Source organism: Capra hircus, chromosome 25 (genome assembly GCF_001704415.2).
Source record: "Capra hircus breed San Clemente chromosome 25, ASM170441v1, whole genome shotgun sequence".
Classification (NCBI taxonomy): Eukaryota; Metazoa; Chordata; class Mammalia; order Artiodactyla; family Bovidae; genus Capra; species Capra hircus.
The window spans coordinates 26,162,949-26,181,354 of NC_030832.1; the positions used below are offsets into that span (position 1 = coordinate 26,162,949).

The following is an 18,406-nucleotide window of genomic DNA, read 5'->3' on the forward strand; positions in this document are numbered from 1 at the left end:
TTGGGCAACTAAGGTCCTGCATGCCACACAGTGCAGCAATTAAAAAAAAAAAAAAAAAAAAGGGAGGGTGGTAAAAATCCATATATGAATAGTTATACTGGGTTGGCCAAAAAGTTCATTCAAGTTTTTCCTTAAAATGTTACAGAAAAAAGATGAACTTCATGGCCAATTCAAAATCTTAGCCATTTTCAAGCACCAGATTCAGCAATACTAAATATATTCACATTGCTACACAACCTAAAATCACAATAGTTAATGTTGACAACCTAGTGCCAGGCCCAGCTTGGGACAGCCTCTGTTCCTCAGTGGTGGTGGAGACAGCAATGTAAACAGGCACGACACGCCAGCATCACCACAGCTGAGGCTGTAAGAGCTCAGGAAGCTGGGGGCTGAGCTGGGGGTGTGGGGGATGTGTCTTAGCAAGAGGGGGTCCAAGGTGCCCTCTGAAAAAAGGAAAGATCTTCCAGGCTGAGGAACTTGGGTGAACAAAGTTCTGCCTGACTGAGAGACCCAGGTATGTTCTAGGAACAGCAAGTAATGTTCCTGAAAACCAGCAAGATGAGTAAGGGGGATGAGATGGGAGAAGTCACAGTCTTAGGCTGAAGAGCCTTGAAGGTCACTGTGGGGACTTTGTCATTGGGGGCTGGCAAATTTGGGAAAGAAGAGAGCCAAGACTGGAGTTAGACTGACAGGTGGGTGCTGGGCTCAGGCGAGAGGAGAGGAGAAGGAAGGCCTCCAGGGCTCTGGGGCATTTAGAACGAAGCCCTGTGCTCCGTTGCACCTGAGGGTCCGACTGCAAGTGGGAAGGTGAGAGGAAGTGGATTCCCAAAGGAGATGCCAGCCCTAAGAAGCGGACATGGATCCTCGGGAGCTGGGTTGGGTCCAAGGAAAGAAGCCTGACCAGTCAAAGGATGGAAGCGTGAGGTGAGCCACAGCCTCGGGCCTCAAACTGTGAGGTTTCTCAGCCGGGGGCCGGGACGCGAGATCGGAAACGAGTGACCGCAGGCAGATCAGATCCCCTTCCCCAGCCCGCTCCTGGGTCATTGCGGTTCTCTAAGCCCCGCCCCACAGGCCCCGCCCCTACGGATATTGATAGGGGAGGCTAGACGCCCTCCCCCCTCCTCCGCAGGGGAGGGGCGTGAGGACTGGAGAGGTGCGGTGGGGGGGGGGTGGGTAGGATGATCCGGCGTCGCCATGGCAACTAGGCTGGTGGTCTGCCCTGGAGACCCAGGACAGAAGCCAGCAGTGAGCGGCGGAGCGAGGCTCCGCGGGCTGGGCGCGGGGGCTCGGGTCTCCAGGGAGGAGTTGGGGAACACCGGGCTATTCTCGCTGAGGGTTCCTGGTGGCGCAGGTTGTCCGTGTGTTTGCAAGCGTGTGTCTGCTAAGTTCTCCGAGGTAAGTGTGCCAGCGCGTGTCTGGGTTTATGCACGACTGTGAGCGTGCGCACGTGGGCACAGGCGTGTGCGCGGGAGTGTCCGTGCAAGATGCGTGTGCCAGCCTGCCCGTGAATGTGTGTGCACCCGGGTGCGTTCCTTAAGTGTGCCCAGGCGGGCGCCGGAGGGAGAGTCCCGCCCCCTCCCCAGCCTCCGGCCGCCCCTCCCCGCCGCCCGCCGCCCGCGCCGGCTGCCTCCTAGCCTCCACCTCGCTCACCCCCTCCTCCCCGCACTTTCTCCGGCTCTCCCTCCCGCTCGGCTCAGACTGCCGGACTCGGCGCTCTTCTCGCCGGCCGCCCTGGGAATCGCCGGCCGCCACCGCCCAGCCCGCACCCGCTGGCCCCCCAGTGCTTGGGCACCTGTTGGAGGCGCACAGATAGGTGCTGGGGGCTGGTTTCCCGGGGACGAGAGGGTGAGGGTGAGCGTGTGTGTGTCAGCCTGTGTGTGCCTCCGAGGGGTGTTCGGCTCTCCGGAGGCTGCAATTCCTGGCTCCGCTGGAGATCCGATCTCAGGAGGAAGCATCTGAGGTGGGGGTCCCCACCTTGGGCCGCAGGGGGTGGAGGACCAGCCAGCAGGCAGACCCTGAGGTTGAATGAAGGGACTGTGGGAAGTGGGAACCTAAGGGGCGGGTGACACCCAGACCAGACCAGCGCCTGGTGCAGAAGGATGGCCAGAGCCTCAGAGAGGGAGAGGAGGGGCCCTACGAGGGCCGCTTGAGGGGTCGGCAGGCTCCAGAGCAGACAGAAGCCCAGAATGAGGGGCAGGAGCTGGGATGAGAAAGGGGACAGTCTAGAGGTAGGTGGGCAAGGCTGTGCTGGAGCCAGGACCTCTCTTCAGGGAGTGGCTGCCAGCCTGGCCCCGGGGGGGAGCACAGCTCAGGGTCTGGAGGGCCCAGGCCTCCTGCCTGCCCCTGGGCTGGCACAGGCTGCTTTCTCCCTCAGGGCCCAGGAAGGGAGGCCAGTGAGGGCCCTCAGACCCCGGTGGTTGCCGCCTGGCCCTCAGCCAGCAGATGGGAGGTTTGAGGACTCATCCAGCCCAGGGCTGACGCTCTCTCCCTCCCCAAGCTAGGGGTGCTTCATGAGGGGCCGCAGGGGCGACCGCATGGCCATCAACATCCAGGAGCACATGGCCATCAACGTGTGCCCGGGGCCCATCCGGCCCATCCGCCAGATCTCTGACTACTTCCCCCGCCGGGGACCTGGCCTCGAAGTGGGTGGCGGGGGCTTCGGAGAGGCCCCTGCTCATCTGGCCCCCCTGGCCCTGGCCCCCCCGGCGGCCCTCCTTGGGGCCACCACTCCTGAGGAGGGAGCCGAGGTGGACAGCTACGACTCGGATGATACCAGTGAGTCTCGGGGCTTGAAGGGTCCAGGGCACTCCTGGGGGCCTCCAGGCTGGTGGGAAGGGCCTGGGCTCTGCTGGGGGTGGGGAGGCGGCGGGCACTGATGCCACAGCTGCAGTCGGAGTGGAGATTACAGCTTCAGCGAGGCTCAATATTCAATATTTCTGCTGAGACACTCAACCACCCACACAGCCCCAGTTGCAGCCCAGCCAGGGACCCAGACGCGCACAGGCTCGCGGGCTGACAGCCGCAGATACGCACACACCTTCACAGCTGGCACACAGCGGGGCCGCCCGCCCGCCCGTCTCACACACACCTTGTCTTTGTGCACTCACTCAGGTAAGCTCTTCCTTCTCTTCCTCCAGCTGCCCTGGGCACGCTGGAGTTTGACCTTCTCTACGACCAGGCTTCCTGCACTCTGCACTGTAGTATCCTCAGGGCTAAGGTGGGTGCTCCCTGCCTCCCCCTGCTGGCCTCCTATCCTGAGAGGGGTGGGTTTCCATTCTCCCTTCTCTCCGTTGGACTCTTTGCACCCCATGGACTCTAAAGTCTATGGAATTCTCCAGGTCAGAATACTGGAGTAGCCTTTCCCTTCTCCACTCCCTCCCCTTCCCCAGGCCTAATTCCTTCCCCTTCTCTCCAGCCCCTAAGTGTCCACACTGTAGACAGACAGACAGGGAGAGGGTAGGTGGGTTGGCAGGCCTGGAGCTCACAGCTGTCTTCCCTCTGGTCCTCCCCAGGGCCTCAAGCCCATGGATTTCAATGGCCTGGCCGACCCGTATGTCAAGCTGCACCTGCTGCCTGGAGCCTGCAAGGTACTAACTGGCCTCTCCCCTCCCCTAGTCCCCCCAGCTTGTGGATTCCCAACCTTCTCCAGCCTCTGTGGGTCTGGAGGACACATAATGTGAATCCTTCATCCCCTCACCTAAGGCCAATAAACTAAAAACTAAGACTCAGAGGAACACGCTGAATCCCGTGTGGAATGAGGACCTGACGTATAGCGGGATCACGGTTGATGACATCACGCACAAGGTGCTCAGGTGAGGGGTCCATCCTCCCCAGTCCCAAGCATTCCAGCTCAGCACCTCCTTGGGGACAGCTGTCATTGGAACCTTCTTTGGTTGGTTGACCCACCTCCCCTTAAGCCCTCAGATGCTCCAGAACCATCACTGGCTCCCCACCCTCTTCAGGAGCAGGCCAAAATGTTCCCTGACTTTCCTGCCACCCCCTCTCCCCCAAATAGCTCCTACTGCTCCTCCAAGGACTGCCCTCTTATAAGGGTTCTTCACCCCTGACCTTTGTCTGCTGTGCCTCTTCCTGCCTCCTCTCTGCCAGCCTGAACCCCACTCGTCATCCAAGGCTCTGCCTCCTCTTGCAGTCTTTCCCTGGACACTGGGATGCCTTCTCAGAGTCCCTGACTCAAGTCAGACCTATGTAGCCCGTTGTTGCCCGTGTCTCCCTGACATCTCTAAGGAATGAAGTCTCAAGGGACAGGAATGGGAATGAGGTTCAGGGAGGTTAAGTGACTTGCTCAAGGTCATGCCGTAGCTATGTGGCAGAGCTGGGAACTGAACATCCCTACAGGACAGAGCTGTTCAAAAGCATCACAGCTGAAGACAGGGCGGGGGTGTGGAGGGGGATGGATAGAAGTAAAAGCAGTATTTTCTTTTCTTAAGTTATTTGGTTCTGTCAGGTCTCAGGTGACCTTAGTTGTAGCATGTGGAATCCAGTTCCCTGACCAGGGATGGAACCCAGGCCCCCTGCATTGGGAGCATGGAGTCTTAGCCACCAGACTACCAGAGAAGTCCCAAAGCAGTATCTTTTAATTCCTGGGCTCATGAGTATCTCCTAGGCTGGCTCCTGCTCCACAGAGTAAAGGACAAGGGCTCTGGCAGGGGAGGGGTGGGCTCCTGGTCAACTGCGAGAGGCTCCTCCAGGCCTTTCTGGCTCTGACGTCCTGGTCTCGTGACCCATATTCCCCAGTGTACACCCTGTGCGCGTTCAGTTGGATCCTGTCCCCAGGCCCTGAATGGAGGCAGTTACGTGTGTGTAGAGGGGAGGGGGCAATGTTCCCAAGATTTGTGAGGGATTTCTCAGCAAGCTGAGCAGGTCCTGATGGGCAGGGACAGCCTGAGCAGCTGGAAAGCGAGGGGCTGAGGTACAGGCAAATCAAAGCATCCTCCTCAAGCTCCAGGCCTGGTGCTGGAGACAGCTGTTTTACAAGTGAGGGGTTTGGTGACTCAGACAATAAAGGATCTGCCTGTAATGCAGGAGACCCGGGTTCAACCCTTGGGTTGGCAAGATCCCCCAGAGGAGGAAATGGCAACCCACTCCAGTATCCTTGCCTGGGAAATCCCATGGACAGAGAAGTCCATGGGGTCGCAAAGAGTAGGACACAGCTGAGCAACTAACAACAGAGTATTGAGGGCAGAGCTGGGACCAGTCTCGGGTGCTCAGAATTCTGTTGGGGACCTTTCTCCCACCTTGGAGTGGGGCTCAGGTACTCCAGGGGGCCTTGACCCTGCAGTTCCCCACCAGGATCTCTGTCTGTGATGAAGACAAGCTAAGCCACAACGAGTTCATCGGGGAGATCCGAGTACCCCTCCGCCGCCTCAAGCCTTCACAGAAGAAGCATTTTAACATCTGCCTGGAGCGCCAGGTTCCGGTCTGTGTGGGGCGGTGGGGTACTACGGCAAGGGGGCTCAGGGGAGACCAGGTTTCCAGAACTTTCTCTCCGCCCCCTCAGCTGGCCTCACCCTCTTCCGTGTCTGCGGCGCTGAGGGGCATCTCCTGTTACCTGAAGGAGGTGAGCCACCCGTGGGGACTGCTTCTGGTGGGAGGTGGTGGGGGTGCCGCTGACCCCCGTGTCTGCCCGCAGCTGGAACAGGTAGAGCAGGGGCCGGGGCTGCTGGAAGAGCGTGGGCGCATCCTGCTGAGCCTCAGCTACAGCTCTCGGCGCCACGGGCTGCTGGTGGGCATCGTGCGCTGCGCCCACCTGGCTGCCATGGACGTCAATGGCTACTCCGACCCCTATGTCAAGACGTGAGCTCCTGCCCTGTTCTGAGGCCTGTCCTCCCCTCCCCAGGGAACTGCCCCCAGCCCCATCTTCCTCTGGGGTCTGGCCTGTCCCTGACCTACCTGCCCCCCATCCCTCAACTCCCATTCCCCTCTCCGCTCCTTGGCAGGTACCTGAGGCCAGATGTGGATAAGAAATCCAAGCATAAAACATGCGTGAAGAAGAAGACTCTCAACCCGGAATTTAATGAGGTGAATGGGACCCAGACCGGAAATTGAGGTGGGGGGGCTGGGGCTGGGGGCAGTGCCTCATGGAAGGTGTGACCTGCCCTGTCCCAGGAGTTCTTCTACGATATGGAGCTCTCCACTCTGGCCACCAAGACTCTGGAAGTCACAGTCTGGGACTATGACATCGGCAAATCCAACGACTTCATCGGTGAGGGAGGAGCCTGCCGGGTGGTGCCGGATGGAGGGCAGCCTGGCAGCCAGCCGGGCCCTGATCTTGCCTGCCTCTGCTGCTCCCCAGGTGGCGTGTCCCTGGGGCCAGGCGCCCGGGGAGAGGCCCGGAAGCACTGGAGCGACTGTCTGCAGCAGCCGGACACAGCCCTGGAGCGCTGGCACACTTTGACCAGCCAGCTGCCCCCCGCGGCCGGGGCTCTGCCCTCAGCCTGAGCGGCTCCATTGGGGCCAGGTCCAGTACCCAACCTTCGCACGAGTGTGTTGCACGTTTACACAGGGTGGATGCCTCACCCTGCACTACCTGTCTTATTTCGTGAGAGTCTCCGTGACTGTGGGTCTGTCTTCTTGTGAGGGACTGTGGAGATCTATATTCACATATGCAAACTTCCTTCTGCCTGACTCGCTACAACCTGCAGATATGCAAGCCACCCATCCTAAGCACACCTGCGGGGGTGTCCAACAGAGCCCCAGGCCCGGCTGCTGCTTCTCTCTCCTGCCTCTCCAGGCTGCCCGTTCCCCTCCCCTATAGGAGGAGGTCGGATTAGGCGGGGTTTGGAGGAGAACGTTTCCAAAAAAAGAAAAGGACAAAAAACAAAGAGCCACTTCTTTAATACACAATCTTCATTTAAAAACACACACACACACACACACACACACACACACACACCACACCCCACCCCCACAGCTGCCCTTTTAAGCGGGGGGGCCACCGCAGGGTCTCTGCCTCTCTGAGAGGTGACGGATGGCCCTGGCCACTCCTTTAAATAACTGTCCTCTGGATCGGGCTGGGATGTGAGGGCAGGACCCCTGCCCTCCCTGGAGAGGGCCCACCTTCTGGGGGACGTTCGTGCATGTTTACGCCTTTTCTGATTGTGTCCGTGGCCGCAGCATGGCAACTGGGCGTCAATAAACTTCTCTGAGGAAGCTGGGGGCTCGTGTGTGCTGGCTCCGAGGGGGCTAGGCAGGGGGTTGGGTAGAGGCGCTCACTCCGGGATGTCGATCACCAGGTCATCGTCCCCGTCCAGGGCGTCGTCCCCGCTGCCCGCGTCGCTGAACATCTGCCGAGGGACGGCGCTCAGGATCGTGGGGGGGGGCATCTTGGGTGGGGGTAGGGGGGCCAAGGCTGCCCCCACCCCAGCCCCAGAGCCCCGGCCTGGGAAGGTCAGCGGCCCTCCCACAGGGCAGTCGGGGGGTCCCACCGCCATCTGCAGCAGGGGGAGAAACACAGGGAGGGCTTATCAGGGAGGCACTGGGAGCTCCAGGGGGCTGGCACTGCCCCTTAAGACAGTTCTAAGGGCTAGGGAAGAGGGCAAAGGCTCATTCAAGGGGCAATGGACAAACCAGGCCAGCCAAGGCTGGAGTCAGGGAACCTGCCCCACCTCAGCCCCTTCAGAGCCTCAAATCAGCAAGTGCCTGGGGGTGAGGGGTGGTGATGGAGGTGGTGATGAGGGTGGTGGTGGAGGGGGTCTCACAGGAAACCAGGAAGGAAAGCCTGGGCCTGGCCCTGGCCAGTAAGGCACTGTGGCTGCCCCTGTAGTAGCAGTCAGAGCCAGACAAGAGCCTGCCTGCCCGCCTCTGGGCACCTGAGTTATTGCTGGCCTCCACTGCCTCCTCTCCCTCCTCCTCTTGAGGGGCTCTCTGGTGCGGTGCAGGGTGTCCAAGGTCTTCACCCCCCCATGTGAGGCTTCTACCTCTTATGTCTGGGATGGGCCCCTCTTTGGGATCCCCGCAGCCACTGGCCTGGGCCAGGCCCTCCTCTCAGCTCACCTGGGCTATGGGACCAGCCTCCTAACTGGAATCCCTGCCTTCAGCCTCTCCCAGATCCAGCTCCTCCTCCGCACTGCAGCCAGAGTGAGCTCTCTAAAACACAGACCTGAGCGTGTCACTCCTCCACTTGAGGGCCATGGGGGACAGGCAGTGCCTGAGAACAGGCTGGTCCCTCCACCTGGAGTGTCCTTTTCTATGGGTCAGAAGTCCAGCTTTGTGCTGAGGCTGGGAAGTAGCCTCTGTCCAGTTCAACCCTCCACCTGCCCCCCTGCCCCAGGTCCTTCTGAATCCTCCCCAGAGCTCTGGGGACCTCATGCTCTGCCCGTGGGCACAAACTGAACACCTACTATGTGCCAGGTGACTTCCACTAATGACCTCTGACCATTCCGACCACCCTGGAAGGGAGCAGAGGTCATTGGCCACAGGAAATGGAGGCTTGGAGTGGAGGTGTGAATGCACGGGCCTCCCAGGTTCCCACCGGGCAGTGTCCAGTCTGGCCCCAGGGTGGGGGCGGGGCAGTGGTCTTCATGGTGGCCCTTCTGATTGCTTTAACTCATTCGGGCCCCAGGGGCCTACTCTCTGCTTCTCAAGGCATCTCCCCCCTACTCACTGCTGTTCCTGGGGTGGCATGGAGGGCCAGAGAGGGTTTGTACCTCAGGGGACAGGAGTCTGCCAGGACCAATGACAGGCAGGAGGCCAGCTCTGCACAGTGCCCTCGCACACAGTACCAGGCACCCATGTGTGCACACGGGACCGAGAAAGCCAGCAGCATGGCTGGCCCCTCCTCTAGCCACAGCCTCTCGAGTCCCTACCTAAGTCCCCTCTGCTTGGATTCACTCCATGGCCTCCTCAGTGTGGCCCACAGCAGCAAATGTTTATCTGTGGCCTGCCAGGCACTGGGCTAAGTGTCTTCTCTCTGTTGACTCATTTTATCCTCACAGGGGCCCCACTGGACAGAGAAGCAAGCAGAGGTTCCCAGAGTCAAACAATCTACCCAAGTCACACAGCGCATGTGTGGATGAGGCCCAGGCTCCTGACTGACCTGCTTCAGTCTTCATAGCATTCCCTCTCCTCCTTAGACCTGCCCCTCCTGTCTCCTCACACCACCCACCCAGAAACTTCAGTGACCCTTCACTCTCCTTGCAGAATATCCGGCTGTCTATGACCCACCCCTCCATCTTCTTTCTGATGTTCTTCCCTCTCACCACTCATGCTTCAGCCCAAACAACACTTTCACCAGGCCCCTGCCGCCTTTTCACCATTGCCTCGGCCTGAACACCCAAATCTCACTCACCCTGGACTCAGATGTTACCTGTTCTTTGAGGCCTTCCCTGATATACTCTCTCCCCCGTGCACAGTGACCCATCTGGGCCCCTCTGCCCTGCATGTCTAGAATGCAGCTTCCTGACACATGTCTGTTTCAGGACCCAGAACCTCAGAGCCTCAAACTGCCAAGTCTACACCACGCCTCCACCCTCTGCTCCAGGTTTCGGTGGCTTGAGCCCTCTCCACCAGCACGCCCCACATGCCAGAAGCAAAAACCCTGCTGAGGAGAGAAACAGAGAAACAGAAGCTGGGCAGTCACTCATTTTCCAGGCTCAAAGGCCAAGGTCATACAGAAGTGAGTGGCAGGGCTGGGGTTCAAACTCCAGAACCCACACTCCTGACTACCACAGGCATGGCTCTCATTTCACTTCTGGCTCCAGAGCCTCGAGTCTACAGTCCACCCAATGGAGAGTCATCAGACCAGTCCCTATATCACTTTGGCTCAGAGCTGGAAGGGCCCTGTGCCTTCCGTGTCCTCATCTCTCCTGGCACTCAGGGTGCCAGCCTCTTCTCTCCATCTACCTCCCTGCCCATGACTTCCAAATATGCGCCCCATGTGGCCCAGGCTCGCACTACCCAGTTGTCCTGTCCACATTTCCAGACAGCATCTCAACATGTCCAAAGTCAAACTCACCTTCCCTCCCAAACCTGCTCCTCCCACAGTCCTCCCCGACTCAGAAGGGCCACTCCACTTCTTCAGCTGCTCAGGCCAAACCACCTGGAGTCACGTCCTTGCCCCTCAGATACTGCTCTGACTGGCACTCTGGTCACTCTTTCTCACTTTCCTCTGACCACACTGGCTTCCTTCCTAAATGAAACACTTCCCAGACAGCCAAAGGGCTGCTGCTCATTCCCTTTTAAATTTCTGACCACCCAACTGTAAGATGGATTCTTCAGCTGAATCCAGTTTTCTACACTGTGACCTAAGTATCTTGCTTATTTTCCACCTATCCCTTCAAGAACGTGGGCTCTGAGAAGGTAGGGATTTTTGTTGTGTTCACTACTGTATTTGCAGCACCTAGAATAGTGCTTGGCACACAGGAGGCCCTCCACAGTTCTTGCTGATTACATGTGGTCTGATCACTCCCTTCATACACACACATTCTGACACCTAGAGGGTCAAGGTCACGTGGTTTTTAAGTGGTGCAGCCTTGACTTTATTCTAGATTCCACAACTCCATCCCTCCTCGGTGGCTCCCTGGGATAACAGAACACCTGTGAAAGGAGCTCGGCCCCAGCAGTCTTTACTCTGCATCCCCCGAGGCTGGGCTTGACTGGACTGGTGTTGCAGGAGCCAGGACTTTTGGGACTCAACCCTCAGCACCCAGCCCTGGGCTGGGCCCTTGGGAGCAGTCCCACATAAGCCCTTCATAGTTCTAGGCCAGGCCCCCAGCCTAGAGCCATCTTGAGCCTCCCTCAGATGGCTGTCCTGCCGTTCTGGCCCCTCCCTAATGTCCCCCAAACAGGGTACCTTGAGTTTCCGGGGCAGGCGGGGCCGTTTCTCCCGCTTGGGCCTCAGGGGGCTGGGCTCGGGCAGCTGCAGGGCCAGGTAGTCAGAAGGGAATGGGGGGTAGGTGGGGGAAGCCAGCTGCAGGCAGGAGTGAGGGGATGGAGATGGGAAATGGAGTGGATGGGGTGGGGGTGGAGGGAAGAAATGCAAACAGGAGGAAGAATGGAAAAACAAGAGATGGTGATGAGTGTGGCTCCTGAGAACAGACGGGAGGGGACAGCAGCAGGACTGTGTCCTGGAGTCTGCTCTCCTCAGTCACGCCTGTCCCCCATTCCTACACCACAGAGGAGCGGGCAGCCCCGACTCACACCCCTCCAAGGGACGCCTGCTGGCCACCCCCAGACTGATGTCCTTGGTGCTGGGCTGGCTTCACCCTGAGGACCAGCCCCTCTGCCCAAATGATGCCCACCTTTTCCCAGGCATCGGACCATTTCCCACCCTTGACCCCCCACTCACCGAGCTCAGGTATGGGGAGGGGGCCCTCGAGGCCTGAAGGGGAAACCCTGTTGAAGGAGGCAGGGAGAGGCTGGAAGGGGAGGGAGCGCCCCCCAGCGGAGGGCTTCTCTTCCTGGAGAAAGGACAGGGGAGGGGGTCAGAGACAGAGAGGTGGCCTGTACCCTCCCCACCTCCCACCTCCTCGAGAGAAGAATGACGACTTGTCTCACCTCTTAGGGGCAGGTGTGTCTGACAACTTGGGTGTCCCCTCTGTCTCGCTGTTGTCTGAAGATGCAGTGGCATCAGAGTCTGTTGAGGGGAAGGGCTGGTCAGTAGGGAGGTTGGCGGGTTCCCTATCTACCCCAGAGGGGTGTAATCTCAACTCTACAGAAGGGCTCTGGTGAACCTGAAGGGCACACAGGTGCAATTGTGGAGGGGCCCACAGCTTCCCCAACTTCTTAAAATGCCCTTTACACCCTAATTCCTGGCTGGGCACCTCCATGCTAAAACATGTGTCAAGCATTTCCCATGTGCCAGGTTCTGGACAGGTGCTTGACATCTGCTGCCTCTCATTGTCTTCAGAAGTATTCCAGGAGGAAGAGGAGAGCGGCACCTCTGCGTTCCAGATGCAGTCCCTGAGGCTTGGAAATGAAGGTGTGGGTCTGGAGCTTGTACCCAGCCCTCCAGCTCCTAATCATTTTATGCTCTTAGTTGCCTCTGAGCTGTCTAGCACTTACCTCTACTCCACTCCCCACACCCAGGCTCCTGGGAACGTGCACCTTAAATCTTACCTTCACCTACTGCTCCCCATTCCGACTGGCACCAGGCCAGGCCGCCACTATGTCAAGGCCGCCTGCTCAGGACTCTCACCACTCCTGCCAGTCTGTCCTCCCCAACCCCAGTGTGACCCCAAATGTAAAACTGATCACATCCTTACTGAGCTCTGCCAGCATCTGAAATGCTTCTTATGGCCTCAACCTACCTTTCTGGTCTCCCAACCACACTGTATTCACATCACACCAACCTGTTTTCTCAAAGCCAAAAGTCATTCCCCAGGTTGGGTCTCTATCAAGGCGGCCCATGGTTCACTTAACAAGTAACTACTTACAGGTGAAATATACTGTTCCCACTTGCTCTGTTCAGATATCCTTTAAGCAGCAGAATGCTACCTCTCTGAGAAGTCTCCCAGAATCCCTCACGCCCAGCTGATGGCTGATTCTTCCATAACTCTCTATTCTCAACAGTCAGGCCTCTCCTTGCTGTACCAGGCAGTGTCATGTGAAGGTGCCTCCCTCACCACACTGTGGGCTTCTCTGAGGTATAAAAGTGGCTTACATCTCTGGCTCTTGCTTCTCAGATATATCCCACTCTGACCATGAACATGCTGGGTTCCCTCATGCTACCTATCCTGAAGTCTCCCTCGACAGGATGTTAACTCAAAGACCTCCAGGAAGGAACAGGAAGGCAATGAGAAACTAGAATAAAAGCTAAATGTTTTGCCATGAGGTACATGGGCTGGCCCGAGTCTACGTCTCTGACCTCAACTACTGTTCTCCTAAATTATGCAAATGAATGAGTGCTGCATGTTTTAGCAAGATATTATTTACAAAAACAAGTAACCTGGCTGTTTGCTGACCCCTGCTCTAGACACCATGGAAAGGTGACTGCATGTGACTTGGCTAATGACAAAAACAGGGCCACAAAGGCCAATCTTAGGGCTTTTTCAAACTGCGGGTATCATACCTAATACTGGATCACAAACTTAACATTTTTGAGGGAAAAAAAAAAATCAGTCTAAAAAGTATCAGAACTGCATATGGTAATCTTACTGTTGTTTTATTCTGTCTTTTAAGTAAGGAAGTATGTGAGGGTCCGTCATGATGTAAAACATATTACTAATTGCCAACAGTGCTTAAAAAGTTTAAGAACACAGCTTTTTAAGACTTCAGCTCTTCAAACCATCTGGTACAGTCTTACCTCAGAGAATTTGCATTTGTGACTCCCTCTGCTAGGAAATCTCTCACTCATCTTCACAAGATAGGTTTCTTCCTATCTAGGTCCCAGCGCAAACATGACTTCCTGAAAAGACCCTCTCTTGAAATGTTTCCTGCCATCTGCTTTTGTATGCTCTATAAACTAAGCATGGCTTTTACATTTTTAACTTGTTGGTTAGGGAAAAAGACAAATCCAAAGAAAGATATCTCATGATGTGAAAATTTTATGAAATTCAAATTTCAGTGCTTATAAATAAAGTTTTATTGAAACATAGCCATGTTCACTTATTTATACAACATCTACAGCTGTTTCGGAACTACCACCGCAAAGCTGAGTAGGTGCAATAAAAATGGTATGTTCTGCAAAGCCTAAAATACTTATTACTTGGCCCTTCACAGAAAAAGCTTATCAACCCCCACTCTATTCCAATGACTACCACTTAACCCTGATTTTATTTCCTCCCAATCTAAAATTCTAATTTATTTCTTTGCTTATTTATTCCTGGCAACTACAATACAAACTCCAAGAGGTTTCATCTATCTTGGTTATCACTGCATCCCATGCGCAAAGCTCAGTGTCTGAAACACAGTAGATACTCAGTAATACTTCAGCGAAAGAAGAGCAAAGGAGGAGGGCCAGCAACTAGGCTGCCCTGGCCTCCAAGGCCTAAAGGGAGGGCCCAGGAAACTTGCTCGAGTGCCAGGAGCATGTCCTCCACCAATTTTTCATGACCTTGCTCACCAGAAGAGTCTTCATCCACGTTCTCGTACTGCAGAAGTCGGTCTAGGAGGAAACTGAGGGAAGAGACCAGGAGAACAAGAGTGGTTATTCCCATCTCTGCAGTGTCCTCTGGGCCCTCGCCTCATCTAGCCGGCCTCATGCATTTGCGGCCCATTCCAGGATGGGGTCCGAATGCAGAGTAACGGGAGCCACATCACCCTCTGGCTTCCCTCCTTCCCTCAACGTGTCTCACCTCTTGTCCCGGGACACCTTCAGCAATTTCCTCTGCGCCTTCCTCAGTTCCTCCTGGAAGCACTCGTGTTCCTGTACCACGGGCAAGATGCTCGCTGAGCCAACGGCCGTCGTAAATTGGGGCTGGAAGCCGACCACAACTCACCCTGCTCCCTTTACACACAGGTAAACTGACGACCTACCGGCGCCAGGCCTCATCCCCCACCACCTTCCCATCCCGGCACTCACGTAGATGAGGAATTTGAGTTTTCGCTTCAGATTCCGGTATTTCTTCTTGTAGTCCACTTCACCATCCGCCGGTCCGTTCATGACCCGCTCCGGGACAAGCGCCTCAGCTGTAGTCCTAAGTCCCGCTACGCCGAGCCGGTTCAGCCCGGCCTCTCCCGCCTCAACTTCCGGGGCCTCGGCAGGGCTGGGTTCGCTGGCACTACAACTCCCGGCGTGCCCCGCGCTCAGGGATCTTAACCACACGACCTGCTCTCCGTAGCAATACCGGGAAAGGAACGTTGCTTCCAGGGGATACGCGAAAAATGGCGCCGAAGAGAAGCGTGATGTCACAAAGATGGAGGACGCTGGAGGGCGCCCTTAACTGATTCGAAATGTGCTTAGCGATTTGAAGTGACAAGAAGACATTCCCCCCTGAGATTCCTAGTCTTCAGGCGAGGACGCCCTTTTCCGTCTGCCTTTCAAAGTCACAGAGGCCTAGTTGTTGCCCGCGACCACGAACGGAGGCAGCGTCGCGATTTGATTGCGTTACACTCAAAGGTGTAGCCGGCTCCGAATAGGTTTCTAACGAGAACTTTAAAAAGCGATTCCTTCTAAGAAAAGGGAAGAGCCACGAGACCCTACAACTGCCCGGCAAAAACAAGTTTTGTCTGGCAAATTCGGCCCAAGCGGCGCGCCACCGACCCGCGACGGTCTCCTGCCTCTCGGCGTCACGACACTGCGCGTGCGCAACCTCCTGTCAAACGCACAGACGGAGGCCGGGAAGAAAAAAGGCGGGAGCCGCCAATATCAGGTGGAGCAAAATGGCGCGGGAGAATGAGATGCAGGAGTTCACCCGTAGCTTCTTCCAAGGCCACCCGGACCTCAGGTGCACCGGAGGTTGGAGTTGGGGTTGGAAAGGGCAGGGGCGGGACAAGGACTCCGTCTTGACACGTGTTTCCGCAGCACGCTTACGCACTCCATCGTGCGGCGGCGATTCTTGGCTCACGCGGGCCGCGACCACCTGGAACCTGAGGAGAAGCAGGCACTGAAGCGGCTGGTGGAGGAGGAGCTGCTGAAGATGCAGGTGTGGGAGTGACCCTGGGCCACCGCGGGCGGGGGTGGTGGCCAAAGAGGAGGGGCCTAAGAGGGGTGCGGCAGAACCCTTCCTTGGTATAGGTTTGGCTCTCTTGACACACACACAGGTGGATGAAGCGAGTGCGAAGGAAGAGAGGCTCCGCGTTGGCAAAAAGGCGAAGAGGTCTTCCGCCCCTTGCCGTGACCCAGAGAGAAAAAGGTTCCGTTTCAATTCAGAGTCAGGTTAGTGCCTTTTGCATAGTTGGTTCGTTCAAAAAAGTATTTATTGGACATGTTATGTTTCCCGCGTAGCTCAGTCAGTAAAAAATCCGCCTGCAATGCTGGAGACCTGGGTTCAGTTCCTGGGTCGGGAAGAACCCTTGGAGAAGGAAATGGCAACCCACTCCAGTATTCTTGCTTGGAAAATCCCATGGACAGAGGAGCGTAGCAGGCTACAGTCCATAGGTCCCAAGAGTGGGACACGACTTGGCGCTTTTTTTTTTTTTCCGTCCCAAGAACTTAGATGAGGGCGCATGGCCCAGGAGTCAAGAACCAGAAACACGGTAAACCGAGAGCCTTTTCCTACTGGCCTTTCGTCCATCCGTCAAAGCAGGATTCGAGGCAACTTGTCCCAAGTGGAGGGGGAAGGGACAGGAGGAACCGTCCCAACCTTCTCTTTTCTCCACTTTTCAGAGCCCAGCTCTGCAGCCCCCAGTCCAGACCGCCTCAGCCCCTCAGCAAAGAATGGGATGGCAGCAGATGTCACTCCAACCAAGGATGAGAGTCCAAATCAGGCCTCAAAGAAAGCAACTGAGAGCAGTGATGAGGAACAGCAGAGGGACCTGAATGCAAAGATCAGATTAGAGAAGGAGGTGGTGAAGGAGAGCAGTGAGGAGGAGGAAGAGGGCTCTGCCAGAAAGAGAAAGGTCTGGAAAGAAGAGAGCAGTGAGGAGGAGGAAAAGGAGTCCAAGGGCAGGACTAGGAAGAAGCCTGGGACAAAGACCAAGCAGGCACCAGGCAAGGCCTCAGGCAGTAGGAAGCAGGCTAGGGAGGAGAGTGAGGACAGCGAGGAGGAACCTGCCCAGGGGCCGGGAAAGAAAGGCGCTAAGAGCCACCAGGAAAGTGCAAAGGAGAGTGAGGAGGAGACCCTAACCAAGAAGAAAGAGAACAGAGAGGAAGAAGAGGACTGGAAACCCACAGCCCAGAGCAGTGGAGGGAAGAGATCAGTTCGGGAGGAGAGGAGCTGTAAGCAGAAAAGCAGGGCAGCACGACTGCTGGGAGACCAGGGGGACAGAGAGGAACAGAAGGGAAAAGCCGCAGCAAGCAGTGGTGATAGCAGTGAGGAAGATGAAGAGCCCCTAGTACAGAGGAAGCGCAAAGACAGGACCCAGGGAAAGGGTGGGAAAAGGCAGAGTGGAAGCAGCAAGGAGGATGGAGAAGACAGCCCGAGGAAGGTGAAACGAACAACTGGCAAGACAGCCAAAGAGGGCAGCATCAGTGGTGAGGCAAGCGACTCGGAGAAGGAAGTGAGTAATAGCGAGGCAGAGGGGAGCCCCAAGGAGAGGAAGAACCGCTCTTCCAAGAAGAGCTCCAAGAAAGGCAGGACACGAAGTTCCTCCTCCTCTTCCACAGATGGCAGTCCAGAAAGTAAAGGCAGGAAGGTGAGGGTTGAAGATGGAGTGGGAGGCCACCCTCAGGGAAGAGGGAGATCCTGACTCCAGCCCAGAAGGCTTGGCCTTCAGCTGCTGTCTTCCATTGCCAGGCTGGCTCTGGTCGCTCTGGTGAGGACCACCCCGCTGTGAGGAGGCTCAAGCGCTACATCCGGGCCTGTGGCGCCCATCGAAACTACAAGAAGCTGCTGGGTTCCTGCCGCTCACGCAAGGAACGCCTGAGTGTTCTCCGGGCAGAGCTGGAAGCCCTGGGCATGAAGGGTGAGGCTGGCTGTGCCCTGGGGGCTGCAGAGAGAGGGACTTGGCTGCTGGGGGGGAGGATCATGAGCTGCTTCTGCTCCAGGTAACCCTTCCTTAGAGAAGTGTCGGGCTCTGAAGGAGCAGCGGGAAGAGGCAGCCGAGGTGGCCTCTTTGGACATTAACAACATCATCAGCAATTCAGGTAAGGGGCTTCCTTCCACTCCCCAGCAGCGGGTGGGACGCAGACTTTGACCAACAACTCTGCTGCTTTCTCCTGCCCTGTAGACAGGCCACGCAGACGCACAGCCTGGAACCCTTCAGGAGAAGCAGCCCCACCAGGGGAGCTATACTGCAGGACCCTGGACTCAGACGAAGAGCGGCCCCGCCCCCCGCCCCCAGACTGGTCACATCTGCGGGGCATCATCAGCAGTGATGGCGAGAGCAACTGAGCTCCCCCAACCCCAGGAGGGACTTTCCTCTGGTAGAAAGTGTATACAGCATTCTTCTCACCACAACCCCCAACTCTGCCTACAGAGCAGAAGCATCTTTCTTTAGAGGACCCACAGCCCCCACGGACACAACCTATTGGGATTCTACTTCTCAGCTGCACATTCTCAATTTAAGGTGTTTACAGGGATTTATTTTTAAAAAGACTCAATAAAGGAGTGTTTGAATCACCTTGTCAAAACTGGTCCCCACTCTTAACCCCTGTCCAGGGAGCTGAGGAGCAGCCATTGTCCCCTTGGTCTGATTCCCTTTTTCTGATTTTCCGAAAGAAGTCCCAGCCTCCAGACCCTGCCATCAAGTCTTGACTCGAGGAGAGTGTGACTCCTTCCTCCAGCCTGATCAGTGGGCCCCTCTGACCACCCTGCTTTTTAGCTGTCTTGATAACCTAATGCCTTGCCGGGAGAAGGATCTGAATAACTGGCCTTAAGAAGAATGTGAAACAAGAATGAAAGGACTG

At 56.7% G+C, this 18,406-nt stretch overlaps 3 protein-coding genes across 8 annotated transcripts; 2 read left to right on the forward strand and 1 right to left on the reverse strand.

Moving 5' to 3' along the window:
• On the forward strand, nt 1,198–7,170 carry DOC2A (double C2 domain alpha). 3 transcript variants are annotated; one of them, XM_018039947.1, is made up of 11 exons: nt 1,198–1,395; nt 2,498–2,775; nt 3,138–3,217; nt 3,513–3,587; nt 3,703–3,812; nt 5,311–5,437; nt 5,519–5,578; nt 5,651–5,814; nt 5,958–6,039; nt 6,127–6,223; nt 6,314–6,815. In XM_018039947.1, exons 2-11 carry the CDS (start codon nt 2,511–2,513, stop codon nt 6,457–6,459), a joined length of 1,206 nt encoding a protein of 401 aa, XP_017895436.1. In that variant the 5' UTR covers nt 1,198–1,395; nt 2,498–2,510; the 3' UTR covers nt 6,460–6,815. The 3 variants fall into 3 exon arrangements, with proteins under 3 accessions (XP_017895436.1, XP_017895437.1, XP_017895435.1); XM_018039948.1 differs by having other exon boundaries at nt 5,311–5,431; nt 6,314–6,728; XM_018039946.1 differs by lacking the exon at nt 1,198–1,395 and adding an exon at nt 1,658–1,845 and having other exon boundaries at nt 6,314–7,170.
• On the reverse strand, nt 6,837–15,331 carry INO80E (INO80 complex subunit E). 4 transcript variants are annotated; one of them, XM_018039956.1, is made up of 8 exons: nt 14,480–14,645; nt 14,253–14,323; nt 14,021–14,073; nt 11,515–11,593; nt 11,306–11,417; nt 10,811–10,927; nt 8,014–8,106; nt 7,369–7,451 (listed from the first exon to the last, which is right to left on the reverse strand). In XM_018039956.1, the coding sequence occupies exons 1-7, from the start codon at nt 14,558–14,560 to the stop codon at nt 8,035–8,037; spliced, it is 585 nt and encodes a 194-aa protein (XP_017895445.1). In that variant the 5' UTR covers nt 14,561–14,645; the 3' UTR covers nt 7,369–7,451; nt 8,014–8,034. The 4 variants fall into 4 exon arrangements, with proteins under 4 accessions (XP_017895442.1, XP_017895444.1, XP_017895445.1 ...); XM_018039953.1 differs by lacking the exon at nt 8,014–8,106 and having other exon boundaries at nt 6,837–7,451; nt 14,480–14,750; XM_013974700.2 differs by lacking the exon at nt 7,369–7,451 and having other exon boundaries at nt 7,458–8,106.
• HIRIP3 (HIRA interacting protein 3) lies at nt 15,248–18,124 on the forward strand. The gene is made up of 7 exons (XM_005697676.3): nt 15,248–15,344; nt 15,422–15,542; nt 15,661–15,775; nt 16,226–17,193; nt 17,295–17,463; nt 17,546–17,644; nt 17,728–18,124. The coding sequence occupies exons 1-7, from the start codon at nt 15,280–15,282 to the stop codon at nt 17,889–17,891; spliced, it is 1,701 nt and encodes a 566-aa protein (XP_005697733.2). The 5' UTR covers nt 15,248–15,279; the 3' UTR covers nt 17,892–18,124.

Excerpts from the sequence above, each read along its gene's own strand:
- DOC2A (XM_018039947.1), top strand. The coding sequence starts at position 2,511 with ATGAGGGGCCGCAGGGGCGACCGCATGGCCATCAACATCCAGGAGCAC. Across the intron at positions 5,815-5,957 it reads TCCGACCCCTATGTCAAGAC|GTACCTGAGGCCAGATGTGG; the intron begins GTGAGCTCCTGC and ends GCTCCTTGGCAG. Across the intron at positions 6,224-6,313 it reads CAAATCCAACGACTTCATCG|GTGGCGTGTCCCTGGGGCCA; the intron begins GTGAGGGAGGAG and ends GCTGCTCCCCAG.
- INO80E (XM_018039953.1), bottom strand. The coding sequence starts at position 14,560 with ATGAACGGACCGGCGGATGGTGAAGTGGACTACAAGAAGAAATACCGG. Across the intron at positions 11,594-14,020 it reads CGTGGATGAAGACTCTTCTG|ACTCTGATGCCACTGCATCT; the intron begins GTGAGCAAGGTC and ends TCCCCTCAACAG. Across the intron at positions 10,928-11,305 it reads CCTCCCCATACCTGAGCTCG|CTGGCTTCCCCCACCTACCC; the intron begins GTGAGTGGGGGG and ends TCCTGCCTGCAG.
- HIRIP3 (XM_005697676.3), top strand. The coding sequence starts at position 15,280 with ATGGCGCGGGAGAATGAGATGCAGGAGTTCACCCGTAGCTTCTTCCAA. Across the intron at positions 15,345-15,421 it reads CAAGGCCACCCGGACCTCAG|CACGCTTACGCACTCCATCG; the intron begins GTGCACCGGAGG and ends GTGTTTCCGCAG. Across the intron at positions 17,194-17,294 it reads CAGAAAGTAAAGGCAGGAAG|GCTGGCTCTGGTCGCTCTGG; the intron begins GTGAGGGTTGAA and ends TTCCATTGCCAG.